Below are 16,434 nucleotides of genomic sequence, written 5' to 3'. Positions count from 1 at the left end.
AAAAGTTTCCCCACCACCGAGATTAAACTGACTGGCCTGTAGTTGCTGAGTTTATCCTTGCACCCATTTTTGAACAAGGGTGTAACATTTGCAATTCTCCAGTCCTCTGGCACCCTCTCCCCCATCTAAGGATGTTTGGAAAATGTAGGCCAGTACCTCCGCAATTTCCACCCTTACTTCCCTCAGCAACCTAGGGTGCATCCCATCCGGACCAGGTGACTTATCTACTTTAAGTACAGTTAGCCTTTCTAGTACTTCTTCTTTATCAATTTTTAGCCCATCCAGTATCTCAACTATATCTGCCTTTACTGGCAGCATCTTCTTCCTTGGTAAAGACAGATGCAAAGTACTCATTTAATACCTCGGCCATGCCCTCTGCCTCCATGAGTAGATCTCCTTTATGGTCTCTAATTGGCCCCACCCCTCCTCTTACTCCCCGTTTACTGTTTACATGCCTGTAGAAGACTTTTTTGGATTCCCTTTTATGTTGGCTGCCAGTCTATTCTCATACTCTCTCTTTGCCCCTCTTAGTTCCTTTTTCACTTCCCCTCCGAACTTTCTATATTCTGCCTGGTTCTCACTTGTGTTATCAAACGATAGACTGAATGGCCTCCTTTTATGCTGTATCATTCTATGATTCTATGAATAGGCTACAGGCACAGGAAATGTTTGCCCATAGAGCTTGGCCTGTAGCACACTTGGCTGGGGAGTGGAAAATGGAGCAAGGGAGCAGCATTTAAAGAGTTGCAGCTAGTTGTTAATAGGTAAATTATGGTGGGGACAGAAAAGTGGAGTCATTGATCACAATGGCACAGTGGAGATGTATGGTGCTGAAAGTTGGCTGTGGCCATACACCAAAGGGTAGTTGGTCTATTCTGGGCTGGAGCCCACCCTCCAGTAAAAGCAAAGATGCAAGCTGCATTGAGGGATGTTGCCAATGGAGTCCATGCCTTGTTACATACACTCTTTCATTGTGCAAGGCACATTTTTCTTGAAGGTGGAGGTGGCAGTCAAGGATCAGTAAGCAGGTGCTGAGGCATCAAGGATGAGGTTCCCCTCTGCTGTTAGGGGATTTCTCAGTGGGGTAAACATTCATGGATGTAGGGGGGTGACCGGGAGGGTAGGAGGGGGTGATTGAGAGTGAGGGAAGCGATTGGGAGGGTTGGTGATCGGGAATGGGGAAAAGTAAAATTTGGTGCAGTATTAACATTTTTATTGTTAGATCTTACTAACCCATTTGAGAAATATTATTTACAAAGCTCACACAAGGCATCCAGTCGAAGATTGTCACTTCACCGCTGTTTTCTCAATGTTGAATCCTGTTGGCTCCTGAAAGTAGAAACATTGGATCTGATTGGCCTCCTAGTTTTAGAATTCTACCTTTAATAATGATTCAGGATCACAATAAATGCATAATATCTTAGATATCAGTCTATATTAATAATTAAAACTCTTACCTCAGAGTGCACTTTCTGTCAAGTTTCTCCATTATAAATTCCTACATCCAAACTTCTAATGGAAGCTACCTATGTAAACTTGTCATGCATTAATTACACCTTCCTCCCAGTGGAGGCATCCTTTTTTAGAGGTATATAGCTGAGTGGCTGGGGAACTGTCTGGACAACTGTGTTAATTGATAGGAGGAGCTACGACGCCCATTCAGAAAGGAATCAAAGATTTATCAGCAACAGCAATGCAGAAAAACATGAAGTACAACAAAATTATTATGTAGATATATGTAGAAATGGATAAACCCGTATACATAGTGCAGATTTGATTGAAACATTCAAAAGGAAGTGGCCAGATTTCTGATTCAGCAGGGAGTGGAGGCCTTGCAGCATGACAAAAGAGAACACAGATTATTTGAGCTGTATCATCTGACCAGGGCAAGATGGATTGAATTGCTGTTGCTTGTTCCTACCTCCTTATGTTGTTATATTGGTGTCTGTTACCTATGGGTGTTCACCTATTGATCTCACTGTCTCCTGTCTCATACCTACAGGTACAATGTGGACTCGAGGAGCACAAACATCTCAAAACATGTGAGTTTGGAAAATCGATTCTTATTAACACTATAGTTGAGGCCATTCTATAAAGCTGGGGTGTAAACAGCATAATTTCAGTCTGCCTGGTGAGATAAATTGCACCTGGGTGGTAAGCCACCTCTACAGTGCCGATGGAGTTGGTGTGTCACATCCACAGCTCCCGTGCAGCCAGTGTGATCCATGCATAATCTTCCCCTCCTCATCCACACACACTTGATATATAGCTCCTGCGGGGCTGGTACGCCACACTCACAGCTCACATGCAGCTAGCGTGTCACAGCCACAATCTCCCCTCCACCTCATGCAATTGGTGTGCCCAAACATTGGTTTACCTGATTTAGCTTTTGAGACTGAAGGGCCAGTGTAGTGAATGCTTCCACTGGCAGGAAGCTGCATCCCGCGGCATCACATTTGAAGAAATCACGAGCTCGCTCCCCACGGTGTTCTGTCCATTCATTTTCTGGATAGAAAATCACAGACAGCGTGCTTGCGATTTCCCAATATGCAGTACCAGGGTAAGGCTCTCCTCCAGGGGCACAATGTTGTAAAATTGCCCCTTTGTGAAAGAAAATTAAGTCAGAAAGATCACCCTCCATTTCCTTAACTTCTGTATACAAAGCAGAAGGAGAATGAGTCGAAAAGTATCTTGTTCTCCAGTCATAGGTCTCTGCAAATAAGGTTCTGTTTGTGCAAAAATACTTTTTAGAAATTTGGTCATAAAACACGAACTAATAGCACATTTTAACTGATTGCAAATATGGGTTTCTATACCCTGCTCAACTTTGCAGCCATTGTTTCAACTGAACTGCTTTTTCAATACTGTCAGTGAACGTATTTAGGTGATAATGTCTAGGCCATTGTGTTAGTGAGCTTATCAAGTGCTGTGTCTCTGGATTTTTTAAATCCACTAATACTGGTGACTGGGTGATCGAGTGGCTAGAATGAGTTTGCTTTCACCTCCAGGAGCTGGCTTTCAATCTAGGCCAGACTGATGAGATGGAAGTGTTCAGTCCCTGCTGGCTGTCAGCGTTCTTAGTAAAATTAGTTTGGGCTGCCTCAATCCATTCCAAGTACAGATGAGACCAAGGGCCAATAATTTAGCACTAAATTGGCACTAAAAAATGTCAGTCCCGCTTAGGTAGACCACACGGTTGGTTGCTTGATAAACAGAAATGTCACACTGGTATAGGAGTACTCCTTCGATGTTGTCACTAAGGCACATTGCTGGGGGAGTACAGAAACTGTTTCCTCTGCATGCAGCCCATGCTACACCTGCCTCTGAATTGCTTCATGCTGACACCAGGTGCAAGAACTGGACCCAGTGCCATTTGTGACAATTTACTCTGCTTTTCTTAGGCTTGAACCAAAAAAAAATGACTGATAAAAACCACGTTGTTGCAATTGAAAATACAAATGTTAGAAACAGAAGCCCTGATTTTAACCTAACGTGCCCGGAAATAATGGGGCATGTTCGGGTCGGACGCCATTGACTTGAATGGAATATAAAATCGGGCGTACGACCTGAACACGACCCATTCTTGCTAGGCATGGTTAGGTTAAAATCGGGGCTGGAGAATCTTTTGGCCAGCAGTGTGACAACCATAGATTTCGGCACTCAAGCTGTTGCTCAGGACTCATTAGTCATTGCCTTGTTCAGGAGTTGTCCAGGCACCTTTCCTTTTTGATATATTATCCTCTCACAGTCAGCAGATCTTCAATTTACCCTTAGATAATGAAGTAATGGTATATGAGATAATACAGCAATAATTACAATTTCAAACACTACGCCACTAACATTCTCTCTTTCTTCTTTTAATGCTATTTCTTGTCTTCCTGTAATGGATAAACAGAAGGTGAGAATCTATTATTTAGTCTATTATACTTATAAAAAAGAACATAAATATAAATGGATTGGGACATCTATGGGGTGCTCTAACATGCTGTGCTACAGAGTCTACAAATTAGCTCCAATCTACAAATCTCCATTGAGAGAGTTCCAGTTCTGAACCCCTGTGTGCAGCCGGCTTTGTCAGCATGCATTGAGCAGTGTGAATAAATATGGCAGCTCTAAACCTTTGTGTGCAGTAAGGTCTGTGAGTATGCCGGTCCCTACCTGTACTGTGCAATAAGCAGTGCGTGTGTGTCAGTCCCAACCACTGGTGTGCATTGCACCCTGCAAATGTGCTAACATGTAGTGAACAGCGTGAGTGTGTCAGCTTCAAACCCCAGCGTACAGTGAGAAGTGCACCAGTTGCAAACTCCAGTGCGCATTGTAAGTGTGCTGCCTTCAAACCTTAGTGTGCATTGAATTTTGCTCATAGTGAGTTTCAATCAGGCTATTTACATGGCATTGTGTACTTTCCTATAATGATGGTGACAGGGAGTCAGTTATTCATTAGTACTTCAATGTGCTTTGAAACACTTTGCTGACTGATATATTTACTGGTTTTATGAAAGCACCTTAGATTGAAGTACTTATGGAGAATTGGAAAAAGTTGACATGTTTCAACAAAAGCTTCACAACATTTATGGGGAAAAATGCAGGCAGTTTTGAAATATCTAAATTTCAAATGCATTGTCACTTACATCACCAAGTGTTAGTTGGTATAATGCTTGCCTTTGAGTCAGCAGGTTGTGGGTTCAAGCCCTGCTCCAGGACTTCAACAACAACAAATTACATTTGTATAGCGCCTTCAACGTAGTAAAACATCCCAAGGCTTCACAGGAGTGTTATGAAACAAATTTTGACACCGAGCCACATACAGAGACATTAGGACAAGTAGAGGAAGGTTCTAAAAAGCATCTTAAAGGAGGAGAGGGAGATAAAGAAGTGGAGAGGTTTACGGAGGGAATTCCAGAGTTTAGGGCCTTGACAGCTGAAGGCACGGCCGCCACTAGTGGAGTGTTGAAAATCGGGGGTGCACAAGAGGCCAGAATTGGAGGAGCGCAGAGATCGCGGAGAGTTGTAGGGCTAGAGGAAGTTACAGAGATAGGGAGGGGCGAGGCCATGGATCATAGTCATAACCTTCAGCACATAATCTAGGCTGACACTTCAGTGCAGCACTGTGGGAGTGCTACATTGTCAGAGGTGCTGCTTTTCAGATGAGACATTAAACCGTGGCCCCATCTGGCAACTCGGATGGATGTAAAAGGTCCCATGGGACTATTCAAAGATGAGCAGAGCATTCTCCTGTTACTTAAGCTCAACCATCACCACCAAAAACAGATTATAGTCATTTATTGCATTTGCTGTTTGTGGGACCTTACTGTGTCTAATGGCTACCGCGTTTGTCTACGTAACAACAGTAACTGCACTTTCAAAGTAATCCATTGGCTGTAAAATGCTTGGGACATCCTGAGGATGTGATAAGGTACTATATAAATGCAAGTTTGTTCATTTATCTAGTGAAATCTGGTAAATATTCCAATTCAATCTCATTGGGGAATTTCTCTCAAAGGCAGGCAGTTCAGGGTTACCTTATCCTTGACTGTCTGCATTTTCCAAGCTGTTTCCTCACCACAGGGCCAATGCAGGTAAACACTTTCTTTAAATAGCATCACAGAAATCTTTGGGTAGAAAGCATTTCAGAACAACAATCTCCTGGAGCTTAGCTTTTATCTGTTTTTAACTTAATGCAAGTACGGCTTGTTTTTGACATCTGTGTTTGAGAGCTCTCCTGATACAGATTGTTATTGGAGAACTGTAAAGTGTTATCACAGTGCTTGTTACAGGTATTGAAATACACATAGGAAATGTAGCTGCCACTTCTGTGTCGAATAGGGACTCCAACAGTCTCCGTTCCAAACTATGGAACCATGAGTCAGCTACTAAAACTTACAGATGAGGATAATATACCATCCATATACATTGGTAGAAACCAGCAGTAATATGGTTCCAAACTGGGATCTCCACGAAATGACATTTTTTCCCCCCTTTTCCTGTTGTCTGCACCAAGCACCGGCCCCAGTTGAGAGAGCAGGGAGGCCACCTGTTTCCAAGCCTTTGTAACCAGCAGCTAGTTGTGTGAGATAGGTCTGATGTGACTCGTAGCGTTAGCCCCCATCCCCCAACTGGGGAAGTTCTAAGCCTGCTTTATCCAGATTATTTGCCCAAAATCAGGGTCTCGACATTTGGCAATAACTATTTTGGATGTGTATCCAACCGCTCAACTGCATTGGAACATTAATTGCTGCACCTTTAATCTAATAAAAATATTCTCTGAGAAATAAAACACCTCACTCCCTTCTAATCTAGATGTGGAGATGCCGGTGATGATCTAATAAAGGGCAATTCTGGCCAAATTATACACTGAACAGAAATATCACTGGAGCATCATTTTAAAATGGAATTAATTCCTTATTGTTAAAAGGGCACCATTGCCATGATAACATGTGCTAGAAGATATGTTTGTACACAAAGGAATGTGCAATTACATCATCATATTTAATCTTGAATAAAATAAAGGTAAAATATGAAAATTATATTGCAAAAGTTGACACAGGCGCATGTACAGCTGCTGGAATGCAAATTTAGCCCAAGTCACTTACTGACAGATGAAACACTGAATTTGACAAAAACAAATTAGTCTGCTGGGAATGTGCCAGTGAAAAAGTATTCGTAGCTCAGTTGTCATACAGCTGAGTCTTGTAGACCAAAATATTCTAGGGTTAATTACCGGTCTACGCTGTGTTAGCTGAACTGAGCTGGCATGAAAGGGGTTCCTACAATTGGCCCCAGTGCCTCTATGTTAGGGAGTTCCTACTCATTGTAACACCCCCCTCCCTCTCATCAACACCACTAGAAGGTGTGTGTGGATGATGGGTGAGGACAGGATCAGACCGGTGTGATGCCGTACTGTTTAATAGCATGTCAACCCTCACTGTCCAGATCACACAAGAATGGGCACTTGGGCCAAGTACCAGAGGGCAACTGTTGCATGCTTAACTGTACCCAGCACTCAACACTACATTCAGAATAGAAGGGAAAAAACAGGCCAAAAATCATTATATCAGATTTTGATATTTACTTGTATTTAGACTTGCGTTTATGTGACACCGTATCACAGTCCTCAGAAACATCTCAAAACTACTTCAAGTACATTGAATTACTTTGAAGTGGATTGACTGATGTTATGTAGGCAAATGTGGCAGCGGTTTTTCACATTGAGATCCAACAAGAAGCAGTGAGATAAATGGTAATCTCTTTTTAGTGCTGTTGGTTGAAGGAGGAATACTGGCCAGAACACCAGGAGAGCTCTGCTCTTTCTTGATGAGTGTCATGGGATCTTTAATATGCACCTGAACCATAGAACAAGCAAACGGGCACTGGCTTAACATCTCATCCAAAGGGTGGCACCTCCGTTCAACAATAGTATTACACTAGAACCTAGCTTATTTGCTCAAATCCTGTAGTGGGGCTTGAACCCACAACCTTTTGACTCAGAGGTGAAACTGCTACCAACTGAGCCCAGCTGAGCATCCCAAAGGCATGTGACATCTCATTTCATACAATGAGTATAATACACTAGCGCTCAGGAAAAGCCATGGAGTGATCTGGAAGGTTGGATGCTCTGTATCAAATGCTCAGGGCTTGAGTTGAAGTGAATCCCTCACACTAAGAGCTTAGCAACATAATAGATCCCACTGCATTAAAAGATTGGCAGATCTCAAAGTAGAAAAGTCACCCGATCCAGATGGGATGCATCCTAAGTTACTGAGGGAAATAAGGGTGGAAATTGCGGAGGCTCAGGCCACAATCTTCCAATCCTCCTTAGATGTGGGGACGGTACTGGAGGATTTCAATTGTCACACCCCTGTTCAAAAAAGGGGAGAGGGATAAACCCGGCAATTACAGGCCAGTCAGCCTATTGTCGGAGGTGGGAAAACTTCTAGAGACAAACAGGCAGAATTTTAACAGTGAAAAACAGGTGGGTTGGGGGTGGAGGGCATTGAAAAATCTCAACAATTTCAGACCCGTCCCCAACCCACCTCTAACCCGCCCTTTTCCAGTTTTCACCGGGGCGGGACGAGGGGTGGGCAACCAAACCGCTTTGAAGAGGCTGCGGGCCTCCATTTTGGAAGGTTTGCAATTTCAACCCTTGGGGGCCGGGATTCCCGGGCCTTCTCCTTCACGCCATGCGAAAGGAGGCAAAAAAGCCCGAAACTGCAGGTAAGTGCCTTTCTGGCACAGCTTGTGGGCCCAGAGGAGCAGGAGTGCTTCCCCCAGGCTCAACAAAACTATCTGCAGCGACTCCCCCAACAATCGTGGATCCCGCCCCCCGATCTCCGATCCCCCCCAACAGTCGTGGATCCTGGGATGACCCCTGATCCCGACCCCCAACAATCGCGGACCCCAATGATGGCCCCCGATCCTGGCCCTCCCCCACCTTGGTGACTGACCCCCCGATCCCCCCCCATGACTGACTCCTCCGATGACCCCCATGCCCATTGGTGCCCCATGCCCATCAGTGCCCCCATGCCACCCATGCCCTGTGCCCACCCATACTCCATGCCTACCCATGCCCCCCATCCATACAATCAAGGACTTACCTGAAGACTTAACTTTTCATGTCCTCTTCCTTGCTTTGCTCCCGTCCGACTGAGGCCAGCCTGTCAATCAAGCCGGCAAAAAATAAATAAAAGACGTCCTGACATCAAAATCGTAAGAACGTTCGGTCACTTCCGGGTTTCCTGTCCGCAATTTGCCCCCGCCTCCTTCCCAGATCCAAGTCAAAATCCTGACCAATAATCTGGGACAAAGTTAATTTGCACTTGGAAAAGTATGGGCTAATAAATGAAAATCAGCACGGATTTGTTAAAGGAAAATCTTGTTTGACTAACTTGATTGAGTTCTTTGATGAAGTAACGGCTGATGAGGGTGGTGCGATTGATGTTGTGTATATGGTCTTTCAAAAGACATTTGATAAAGTACCACATAATAGACCTGTTAGCTAAATTACAGCCCATGGGATTAAAGGGACAGTGGCAGCGTGGATAAAATTGGCTACGGGACCGAAAGCAGAGAGTAGTGGTGAACGGTTGTTTTTCATACTGGAGGGAAGTATACAGTGGTGTTCCCCAGGTGTCAGTATGAGGAACACTGCTCTTTTTGATTTTTATTAATGACCTGGACTTGGGTACAGAGGGTATAATTTCAAAGATTGCAGATGACACAAAACTCGGAAATGTAGTAAACAATGTGGAGGATTTAACAGATTTCAGGAGGACGTAGACAAACTGGTGAAATGGGCAGACACATGGCAGATGAAATTTAACGCAGAGAAGTGTGAAGTGATGCATTTTGGCAGGAAGAATAAGGAGAGGCAATATAAACTAAAGGTACAATTTTAAAGGGGATGCAGGAACAGAGTGACCTGGGGGTGCACATACACAAGGTGGCAGGACAAATTGAGAAGGCTGTTAATAAAGCATATTGGATCCTGGGTTTTATTAATAGAGGCATAGAGTAGAAAAGCAAGGAAGTTATGCTAAACCATTATAAAACACTGTTTAGACCTCAGCTGGAGTATTGTGTTCAATTCTGGGCACCACACTTTAGGAAGGATGTCAAGGCCTTAGAGAGGGTGCAGAAGAGATTTACTAGAATGGTACCAGAGATGAGGGACTTCAGTTATGTGGAGAGATTGGAGAAGCTGGGGTTGTTCTCCTTGGAACAGAGAAGGTTAAGAGGAGATTTGATAGAGGTGTTCAAAATCATGAAGGGTTTTGATAGAGTAAATAAGGAGAAACTGTTTCCAGTGGCAGAAGAGTCAGTAGCTAGAGGACAGAGATTTAAGGTGATCGGCAAAAGAGCCAGAGACGACATGAGGAAACATTTTTTTATTCAGGAGTTGTAGTGATCTGGAATGCGCTGCCTGAAAGGGTGGTGGAAGCGGATTGAATAGTAACTTTCAAAAGGGAATTGGATAAATACTTGAAGGGAAAAAATTTACAGGGCTATGGGGAAAGAGTAGGGGATTGTGACTAATTGGATAGCTGTTTCAAAGAGCCAGCACAGGCATGATGGGCTGAATGGCCTCCTCCTGCACTGTACCTACCATGATACTATGATACATGGCTTCAAAACTATGACAAGCCATTTTCCTGCAAATTTATTGTGCATTTAATAAAAACATAGAAAGCAGTCTGAACCTCATCCTTCATCACAGCTACCATCAGTACTGGCGTCTGAATGGTGACAATGAAGCACATTTGTTTGTAAGCTCTCCAACTGCCAATCACAGTGCATTTTTGCCCATCTATCGAGGATCAGTAAATTAAACACTGCTGTCTGCATTGCACTATACCACTGACCCAATTGTCAACTTTTAAGGAACAAATACCAGCAAATACTGCCGATTGCACACAAAGGAAGTATCTTGATAGCAGTCTATAGGTGGCACTGTGTCTTAGCAGCTCTGTGTCTCAAAATGGTAGGATGGAGATTTGTGCACTTCATGCAGGGAATTTCAATCAGTCATTGCCACTTGGGGAAAGATGGTGATGGAGTGAAGGCTGATCTTCAGAGGGAGGGAATAGACTCCAGTAGTTACTCTCACACACTTCCCAACAGTTAGCTACTGAGTGGCATGGGTAGACACTTGGGAACAGATTATCTACCTTTCCTCTGGTCTGTCAACCAGGGAATGGTACATAGTACAAGAGGAGGAACCTAAAAAAGGAGAGGAAACGTACATAGAAAAGGAACTTTAGGTATTAGTAACTATCCCTCAATGCCCTGGTATTTTCTGCTTCGTATCCTTAATGTTACTGTGACCACTCAGTTTGTATTCAGGAAAAGCTCAGCCTAGGCTGGGAGAAACAAATCTATAATTATTAAATAAATAAATATTAAGAGATATCATTGTCAGTCCTTTCCTTTCTGAGCTGGGTTTTTCTGTAATTAATCAGACTCCAGCTGCAGTGAGAATTTCCCAGATGCTCCCAGAGTGTCAGTATTAATATACATTCTCTCTGTCCACTCTGCTGTAACCAACTAAACAAATCATTTCACAGCTTGAAGAGTCCTAACAGAATCGTTTAAGATTATAAATCTCCACAGTCAATGTGTTTGTTCTGTTTAAACATGAGGCAGCTACTAAAACATACAGATGAGTATAATATACCATCCATATACATTGTTAGAACCAGCAGTATTTGAAGTGAACAGCAGGAACCACAAAATGAGATGACTTAGAATTATTTGCTCAGTTGATAAGTAATATTGCCTCTGTGCAGAGATTGCCATAGTTTTGTTAATACAGGACATAGTAGCTAACACAGTAGAGATGATTTTACCAATCTGTGCTGCCAGTGGGGAGCATTGCCTGTTGGCAATTTAGACTTGTAGAATCCACCCTATTATCTCTTTATTATTGTTTTTCCCATCCTCAGGATTGCTCCCCCCAACCTTGCGCATTATTTTCTGGCTCAGGTGGTCAAACTGCTGCCAATGCCACAGCACTAAAAGATGGGGAACCATGAGGGCAAAAATGGCATTCACCACCCCTCTGACTCCCCAAGTTAAGAATATACCATGAATGGAAGTGAGTGCACAAAACCATCTCCAGCTCTGTGGTGCAGTGTATTGGAGCAAGATTTGAATCCGTTTCACTGGTTATTAGTGAAAGTTATTTAGCTTATGAGTACAGCAGATTACGGATAAACACTGATACAAATAAACTGATTGTCAGATACTGCTCAGCACTGTCATGTGGTATTCCTGATATTGTACAGTGCTCTAGTGTGATGTACCTGATAGTGTTCAATACTTTACTGTAGTTGATCTGCTATTATATAGGATTGTAGTGTGGTGTATATGCCATTGTACAGCATTATATTGTAATATGTCTGATTACATTCTAGTACATTCCTGCGATATGTCTTCTATTCTGCAAGATTGTGGGAGAGTATAGCTGAAATTACATTTGACACAATTCGTCACGGTATTGTAATGTACTTGATATTGTCAGGATGGTTGTATAATTTAACTGATACCAATTACCACCTGGTGCTGCACACCTGATACTTAAACAACTTGATGCTATGTATTTTATTTTCAGGATTTCCTTGGCCAGATTTTCGTCACTCTGGGAGAAATTATTGGATCTGCAGGCAGTCGTGTTGAGAAATCAGTAACGTAAGTAGTGGTATGGAGTGTGGGAATTTATTGTACGTTTTAAATGTTGAATTGGCTTTAATATTTCAGGGAGAGGCAGAAGTTGTTACAGATTATATGTGTACAGCATACAGTGTCGTGTGACATAGTACTTGGGAAAGCTAGTTGTGAAGTGCTGTCTGGGAATACTGGTTATAATGCAGTGGCTCGGAATATTGGTTGTAATATAGTACTTAGGAATTCTAATTGTAATATAATACTTGGAATAATGGTTGTAATATAGAACCTGGGCAGACAGGTTGTAATACATTACTTAGGAATACTGGTTGTAATATATTATGTGGGAAAGCCATTTGTGATGCAATGCCCAGGGAAACTGGTGGTAATACAGCTCCTGGGAAAGCCAGTTGTGAAGTACTGCCTGGGAATCCTGGTTGTAATGCAGTGCCTGGGAATCCTGGTTGTAATGCAGTGCCTGGGAATACTGGTTGTAATGCAGTGCCTGGGAATACTGGTTGTAATGCAGTGCCTGGGAATACTGGTTGTAATGCAGTGCCTGGGAATACTGGTTGTGTTGCAGTGCCTGGGAATACTGGTTGTAATGCAGTGCCTGGGAATACTGGTTGTAATGCAGTGCCTGGGAATACTGGTTGTAATGCAGTGCCTGGGAATACTGGTTGTGTTGCAGTGCCTGGGAATACTGGTTATGTTGCAGTGCCTGGGAATACTGGTTATGTTGCAGTGCCTGGGAATACTGGTTGTAATGCAGTGCCTGGAAATACTGGTTGTAATGCAGTGCCTGGAAATACTGTCTGTAACACCGTGCCTGGAATGGCAGTTACATAGAATTACATAAATAGAATTACATAGAATCATAGAAAGGTTACAGCATAGAAGGAGGCCATTTGGCCCATCGAGTCCACGATGGCTCAATGCAAGAGCAATCCAGCTAGTCCCAAGGCCCCGCCTTTCCCGTTAGCCCTGCAAATTTTTTCCTTTCAAGTACTTATCCAGTTCCCTTTTAAAGGCCATGATTGAATCTGCCTCCACCACCCCGTCAGACAGTGCATTCCAGATCCTAACCACTGGCCATGTAAAGAAATTTTTCCTTATGTCACCTTTGGTTCTTTTGCCATTCACCTTAAATCTATGTTTTTTTTTTATTCATTCATGGGATGTGTGCGTCGCTGGCGAGGCCAACATTTATTGCACATCCCTAATTGCCCTTGAGAAGGTGGTGGTGAGCCGCCTTCTTGAACCGCTGCAGTCCGTCTGGTGAAGGTTCTCCCACAGTGATGTTAGGAAGGGAGTTCCAGGATTTTGACAGAGCGATGATGAAGGAACGGCGATATATTTCCAAGTCGGGATGGTGTGTGACTTGGAGGGGAACGTGCAGGTGGTGTTGTTCCCATGTACCTGCTGCTCTTGTCCTTCTAGATGGTAGAGGTCGCGGGTTTGGGAGGTGCTGTCGAAGAAGCCTTGGCGAGTTGCTGCAGTGCATCCTGTGGATGGTACACACTGCACCCACTGTGCGCCGGTGGTGAAGGGAGTGACTGTTTAGGGTAGCAGATGGGGTGCCAATCAAACGGGCTGCTTTGTCCTGGATGTTGTAGAGCTTCTTGAGTGTTGTTGGAGCTGCACTCATCCTGGCAAGTGGAGAGTATTCCATCACACTCCTGACTTGTGCCTTGTAGATGGTGGAAAGGCTTTGGGGAGTCAGGAGGTGAGTCATTCGCTGCAGAATACCCAGCCTCTGACCTGCTCTTGTAGCCACAGTATGGCTGGTCCAGTTACGTTTCTGGTCAATGGTGACCCCCAGAATGTTGATGGTGGGGGATTCGGCGATGGTAATACCGTTGAATGTCAAGGGGAGTTGGTTAGACTCTCTCTTGTTGGAGATGGTCATTGCCTGGCACTTGTCTGGCGCGAATGTTACTTGCCAGTTATGAGCCCAAGCCTGGATGTTGTCCAGGTCTTGCTGCATGCGGGCTCGGACTGCTTCATTATTTGAGGGGTTGCGAATGGAACTGAACACTGTGCAATCATCAGCAGACATCCCCATTTCTGACCTTATGATGGAGGGAAGGTCATTGATGAAGCAGCTGAAGATGGTTGGGCCTAGGACAATGCCCTGAGGAACTCCTGCAGCAATGTCCTGGGGCTGAGACGATTGGCATCCAACAACCACTACCATCTTCCATTGTGCTAGGTATGACTCCAGCCACTGGAGAGTTTTCCCCCTGATTCCCATTGACTTCAATTTTACTAGGGCTCCTTGGTGCCACACTTGGTCAAATGTTGCCTTGATGTCAAGGGTAGTCACTCTCACCTCACCTCTGGAATTCAGCTCTTTTGTCCATGTTTGGACCAAGGCTGTAATGAGGTCTGGAGCCGAGTGGTCCTGGCGGAACCCAAACTGAGCATCGGTGAGCAGGTTTTTGGTGAGTAAGTGCCGCTTGATAGCACTGTTGACGATACCTTCCACCACTTTGCTGATGATTGAGCGTAGACTGATGGGGCGGTAATTGGCTGGATTGGAATTGTCCTGCTTTTTGTGGACAGGACATACCTGGGCAATTTTCCACTATGTCGGTTAGATGCCAGTGTTGTAGCTGTACTGGAACAGCTTGGCTAGAGGCGCAGCTAGTTCTGGAGCACAAGTCTTCAGCACTACAGCCGGGATGTTGTCGGGGCCCATAGTCTTTGCTGTATCCAGTGCACTCAACCGTTTCTTGATATCACGTGGAGTGATTCGAATTGACTGAAGACATTCTTCTGTGATGGTGGGGATATTGGGAGGAGGCCGAGATGCATCATCCACTTGGCACTTCTGGCTGAAGATGGTTGCAAACGCTTCAGCCTTGCCTTTTGCACTCACGTGCTGGACTCCGCCATCATTGAGGATGGGGATGTATACAGAACCTCCTCCTCCCGTTAATTGTCCACCACCATTCACGACTGGATGTGGTAGGACTGCACAGCTTTGATCTGATCCGTTGGTTGTGGAATCGCTTAGCTCTGTCCAAAGCATGTTGCTTCCGCTGTTTAGCATGCATGTAGTCCTGAGTTGTAGCTTCACCAGATTGGCACTTCATTTTTAGGTATGCCTGGTGCTGCTCCTGGCATGTTCTTCTACACTTCTCATTGAACCAGGGTTGATCCCCTGGCTTGTTGGTAATGGTAGAGTGAGGAATATGCCAGGCCATGAGGTTACAGATTGTGCTGGAATACAATTCTGCTGCTGCTGATGGCCCACAGCACCTCATGGATGCCCATGTGCTCTGGTCCTTGACCCTTCTGCCAATGGGAACAGTTCCACTCTATCTACTCTGTCTGGACACTTCATGATTTTGAATACCTCGATCAAATCTCCTTGCAGCCGTCTCTGTTCCAAGAAGAACAACTCCAGCTTCTCCAGTCTATCCACGTAACTAAAGTCCCTCATCCCTGGAATCATTCTAGTAAATTTCTTCTGCACCCTTTCTAAGGCCTTCAAATCTTTCTTGAAGTGCGGTGCCCAGAACTGGACACAGTACTCCAGTTATGGCTGAACCAGTGTTTTAAAAAGGTTCATCATGACTTCCATACTTTTGTTCTCTTTGTCTCTGTTTATAAAGCCCAGGCTCCCGTATGCTTTTTTATCCACTTTCTAAACCTACGCTGCCACCTTCAATGATTTGTGCACAGAAACCCCCAGATCGCTCTGTTCCTGTACCCCTTTTAGAATTGTGCCCTGTAGTTTATATTGCCTCTCCTTGTTCTTCCTACCAAAATGTATCGCTTCGCATTTTTCTGTGTTAAATTTCATCTGCCACGTGTCCGCCCATGCCACCAGCCTGTCTATATCCTCTTGAAGTCCATCACTATCCTTCTCACTGTTTACTACCCTTCCAAGTTTTGTGTCATTTGCAAATTTTGAAATTGTGCCCTGTACACCCAAGTCCAAGTCATTAATATATATCAAGAAAAGCATGGTCTCAGCATTGACCCCGGGGGAACACCATTGTACACCTCCCTCCAGTCCGAAAATCAACCGATCACCACTCCTCTCTGTTTCCTGTCCCTTAGCCAATTCTGTATCCATTTTACTACTACCCCCTTTATTCATGGACCGCAATCTTGATGATAAGCCTACCATGCGGCACTTTATCAAACCCTTTTTGAAAGTCTATATACACCACATCAGCTGCATTGCCCTCATCTACCCTCTCTGTTACCTCATCAAAAAACTCTATCAGTTTAGTTAAATCAGTTAGTTGCCTTTAATAAATC

General features: G+C 44.2%; 1 protein-coding gene across 1 annotated transcript in view; it reads left to right on the top strand.

Moving 5' to 3' along the window:
• Positions 1-12,187, top strand: part of LOC137310122 (copine-8-like) — a 138,666-nt gene extending 126,479 nt beyond the window's left edge. The window contains exons 5-6 of the mRNA XM_067978095.1: positions 2,003-2,042; positions 12,107-12,187. Of these exons, the coding sequence (XP_067834196.1) occupies positions 2,003-2,042; positions 12,107-12,187 (121 nt within the window). The remainder of the gene's footprint in view (positions 1-2,002; positions 2,043-12,106) is intronic.
• The last annotated feature ends 4,247 nt before the right edge of the window (positions 12,188-16,434 follow it).

The sequence above is a fragment of the Heptranchias perlo genome, unplaced genomic scaffold (assembly GCF_035084215.1).
Source record: "Heptranchias perlo isolate sHepPer1 unplaced genomic scaffold, sHepPer1.hap1 HAP1_SCAFFOLD_222, whole genome shotgun sequence".
NCBI lineage: Eukaryota > Metazoa > Chordata > Chondrichthyes > Hexanchiformes > Hexanchidae > Heptranchias > Heptranchias perlo.
This window is presented reverse-complemented; position numbering and strand designations above follow the sequence as displayed.